The sequence below is a fragment of the Delphinus delphis genome, chromosome 1, assembly GCF_949987515.2.
Source record: "Delphinus delphis chromosome 1, mDelDel1.2, whole genome shotgun sequence".
Classification (NCBI taxonomy): domain Eukaryota; kingdom Metazoa; phylum Chordata; class Mammalia; order Artiodactyla; family Delphinidae; genus Delphinus; species Delphinus delphis.
Window position 1 is genome coordinate 153,372,580 of NC_082683.1, and position 4,602 is coordinate 153,377,181.

Sequence of the window (4,602 nt, forward strand, 5' to 3'; positions counted from 1 at the left end):
GACACTAGGACAATGACTGGCCAAGTTTTAGATTAATCACTCTTACACAAAGATTTTTCATTCATATAATCTCAAACAAATACTGCGTCACCAATTAAGTTCCAGATCCTATGCACTCTGGCTGAAGATATAAATATCTTGCAAGCCCAGCATCACTTTCCTCTTTCTCTGGTAACAAATCACACTTTCTATTATGACAATGGCCCCAGTTATTGGCCCAGGAATAAACGCTTGACTCAGGAAGAGCCAATTAAAGCCCTCCTTTAGAGTTGATCGAGAGCTTTAAGGTTAGAGTATTTCAATCTTATGAAATTTCTGTAAAACAAAGTTATTTCAAAATCTACTAATTATTCTTTAAGTTCTAGAAACTGCATTCTGTGACTAAGAGGACAATTTATTTGCCGTCGTTTCTGCTCTGCCCACTTTATGTTTCTGTTATTGTGAGATAAAGGCAGTGGGGAATGGCAAACCAATTCTGATTCATTCAACACATGAGTGCTTCTTAGGTACAAAACACCATTCTGAACATTGTCCGAGGTAAAAAGATAAATAATACCTAGCCCCTTATAATACCTAGCCCCTTACCCTCAAGGATCTTCCAGCTTAGCAAGGGAAATAAAACATGCACACAGATGACTGCAACAAAAAGAAGATAATGATTGCTGCCAGATGTTTGGGGAGAATGAGTAGAGCAAAGAGAGAACACAGAATAAGGCAACATTCAACAGTCAGCCAAGAACTATTTGTTGAGCAATTGCAAGCTGTGACCTGGAAATGGAAGAGGAGAACATAGATCTTCACATGGGCAGGTGAAAAATCAAGTGTTATTACTTGTAACACAGCTCTTCAAATATATTTTTTGGCACCAAGTGCCTACTAAATAGCCTTAAATTAAAAACTAAATAAGGATACAGTCTCTATCAAATGTAGCCTGAGGTACTGATGCCTAAATACTAGGATCACAGTATTTGTGTTCCCAAGGATGCCTTTCTATTGCTTTGCTTCTTTCCCCCTTTCCAAATTAGCTAATGCTGCCTTAACAGGATATCTATTTCACTTGTTCCAGCCTTTTTGATCCAATGTATTGAATAGCAGAATAGGTGAGTTACAAGAGGATATTTTGACTTCAAACAACAGAAATAAAATACTCTATAATTGAAAAAAAAAAGAGGCAATCTTTCAGGCACATGTGGATCCAGGAGTTCACATGTTTTAACCAGGTCCCTCTCTCTCTTCCCCACCCCTTCTTCTCTCTGCCTTTTCTCCTCTCTGGTATCTCTCACTAAGGGATTCAAATATTTCCCTGTTTATGTGGGAGCTTCTGGCACAGCTGCGGGCTTATACGCTCGCAGCTCCAGGGCTGGCTGGAAGGGGCGGGCGCATCACAGCATAAGGTTGCACAAGGTGTGCACTTATATAGCAGGGCATCACATCTATGAGTGACGGATGATCACATTGTATACAGGGGTAGCTTCGCATAGTTTTTACATCACTTTTCTTGAAGATGGCAGTAAAATGGTATATTTTTACAAAATCAAATAGTGTAACATTGTCCAAAAGATATACATAAAGCATTTAGAGGAAGGAGGCTCCTTTTTCTTTTAACTCCAGCACGGATTGTCTATTGGACAGTGGTAACCCTATGTCATCACCCTCGTTACTCCAGCAGAAGTCCAGGGATTAGCCCTGCATAACTCTTGTTAGCCTCTATTCCCTTCCGTGAACACTGTAGCCAGAAGGTTTTTTTCCTCCTCAAACCTTAAGCATTGAAACCTGGAGGAGGGGCATGTCTGAAAAGAAAATGATGGACTGGACTCTCCCTAGAAGGAAGATAAATGGGTGGTCAACAAGAAAAAAAAAATAAAATCCTCTGTACCAGGAAATGTTTGAAGTGTTTTTGGGTATCAAAAAACGGGTGCCCTACACATAAAGCAACAAAGGATATTGGTCTAAAAAGAACACCATGGCCAAAGGTGCATGGCCTATTTCAACAGAGGATTTGAAAGTTAAAAGTTAACCTGTAAAACATTCAATTCAATGTCATCATTTTACAGATGGGCAAAGTAAAACTCAGGCACAGGAACAGAAGTGCCAAGGTCATACAGGTGGTTGGTGGAAGAGACAACCAACTTCCCAACTTCTGACTTTTTAGGTGTGTGTGTGTGTGTGTGTGTGTTGTTTTGTTTATGTGCAAGGACATTTTTCTTTAGTACACTAACATTACAACAGAAAGTATAGTCTTGTTTTGGCTTCCTCTGCGCCCTCAATTCTGTATAAGACAGTTTCGCTGCACTCCAACAGAAAGGCTCAGCAAGAGTAGAGACCTCCATAAGCAGTACACGTGGGCACCAAGGGCAGATACATTGCCCTTCCTTGTGTAGGAACTAGGGCCACTTGTTGCTTTAATGGGCCAAGTTTGGGCTGGACCTGCAGGAGGGGACACCTTTGAAAAACAGCTTCCTAACTGCACTACAACCTGCTCTGGCATCCTGATTCCACTCCCCAAGCCCCCCAAATCTTCAGCCAGAAAAAAAAAAAATAAGAATGGATCACTGGATCACTGGATCGATGGGGAGATTTCTGTCTGCTCCTCCTACTGCCACCTCTTTCTTGCTATTTCCTGCCCGAGGAAACCTGACATCAGCCCAAAAGCATCTCTGGAAATGGGTAGGAGGGAGCCTTACACCTGTCAGCGCCAGAGAAGAAAGTGCGCTCTGCAGAGTTCTCAGTTGTTCCATCTCTTGCGATGAAAGGAAGAAAAGGAGCGAATCCGCCACAGATTTACTGGAGACCAGGGTTACTTCATCCGGCTCCGGCCACAGTAACCCCTGAAGACCAAAGATGCATTTCCATTCCCAGCATTTCTTGTTGGCGTCTTTCCCTACAGGCTAGCCCAGTGCCTGGCCCCGGAGAAGTCTCTGCGTAAAGGTTCTTTAGGTCATAAATCAGGCTCCTGTGTGTATGTGTGTTTTTCTTAGGAAAAACTGGCACAGACGAATTAGCAGTAGAGACTGGGGTCTCCCTACTACCCTTCATGCTTGGCGGCATCACCTTCGACTACCTCGCATTCTCCCGGCGCTGACAGCCCCGGCTCCGGACCTCAGGGTTGGAAGCAGTCAGCCCCAGCTAGAACCGCCCTGTCCGGGGCTGATGCCACCCTGTGCCTAGAATGTGCGTGTGGGTGCAGGCGGGCGAGCGAGCGGCTGCTACAGTGAGACCGAAGCAGGAGCTCAGCCTTCGCCTGCGACCTGCAATCCCCAGATTCCCTGGGGACCTCGAAACTCCCAATCAGAGGTACTCCCCCCCCACAGCCGCCCACCCATTCCCTCCCCCCTTACCTCAGCACGCAGCCCCTCCCTGCGTGATGATGCAAAACCCTGGGGAGGGTGGGCGCTGGGAAGGGTGGGGAGAGCCTGAGAGCGAGCGAGGGTGGGAGGGAGTGGGCGGAGGAGGAGAGGGAGCCGAACGCGCATTTAAAGCGATAGCCATCCTCGCTCTCTCCCCAGTGCTGGGCTGTTGGAGAGCTCGAGCTGCAAGCCACCGAGCGCGAGCTCGAGCGCGGCGCGCTGGCCGGGGAACCCAAGAGCGCACGGCGCCCCAAGCTGGCAGGCGCCGCGGGACCCCCCCCCCCACCCTCGCCGGCTGCCCTTCCCCGGGCGCCCCTACCCTCCTCGCCCGCAGGAGACCCTGGGCTTTCCCGGAGGAGCTCACCCCAAGGGGCCAGGACTCCGGCGAGCCCGCCACCGTCCCCTCGAGTGCCGCCGCCACCACCGCAGCCGCGGGAGCAGCATGGTCCAGCTGGGGAAGCTGCTCCGCGCCCTGACTTTGATGAAGTTTCCCTGCTGCGTGCTGGAGGTGCTTCTGTGCGCGCTGGCGGCGGCGGCTCGCGGCCAGGAGATGTACGCCCCGCACTCCATTCGGATCGAGGGGGACGTCACCCTCGGGGGGCTGTTTCCGGTGCACGCGAAGGGTCCCAGCGGAGTGCCCTGCGGCGACATCAAGAGGGAGAACGGGATCCACAGGCTGGAAGCGATGCTCTACGCCCTGGACCAGATCAACAGCGATCCCAACCTGCTGCCCAACGTGACGCTGGGAGCGCGGATCCTGGACACTTGTTCCAGGGACACTTATGCGCTCGAACAGTCGCTCACTTTCGTCCAGGCGCTCATCCAGAAGGACACCTCCGAAGTGCGCTGCACCAACGGCGAGCCTCCGGTTTTTGTCAATCCCGAGAAAGTAGTTGGAGTGACTGGGGCTTCGGGGAGTTCGGTCTCCATCATGGTAGCCAACATCCTGAGGCTTTTCCAGGTAGGGGGGCGCTCCCTCCGGGGCAGAGCGCGCCGTAGCTCCCCGCGCTCTTTATCCTGAAGGCGGGCTTGGATTCCAGGGGTGCGGGGTCTGGTCAGCCTTCGGTCATTTCCACCCTGGAGATCCTGCCGAGTCCCTCCCACCTCACCCGAGGAGGTACTTTCCGTGCTTGATTCATTTCCCTTCCATCTCTCCCCTGTCCGCGCTCCACTCCATTCGGCTTGACATTCTGGATTTATGGTCCCATTGACAAGAAACAGTCTCCGAAAAACAAGGCGATGATTTAAATGGGTT

The 4,602-nt window shown here is 50.1% G+C and overlaps 1 protein-coding gene across 1 annotated transcript; it reads left to right on the top strand.

Moving 5' to 3' along the window:
- Positions 1 to 3,367: 3,367 nt before the first annotated feature.
- LOC132430282 (metabotropic glutamate receptor 7-like) lies at positions 3,368 to 4,551 on the top strand. The gene is made up of 2 exons (XM_060019704.1): positions 3,368 to 3,402; positions 3,507 to 4,551. The coding sequence occupies exons 1-2, from the start codon at positions 3,368 to 3,370 to the stop codon at positions 4,366 to 4,368; spliced, it is 897 nt and encodes a 298-aa protein (XP_059875687.1). The 3' UTR covers positions 4,369 to 4,551.
- The last annotated feature ends 51 nt before the right edge of the window (positions 4,552 to 4,602 follow it).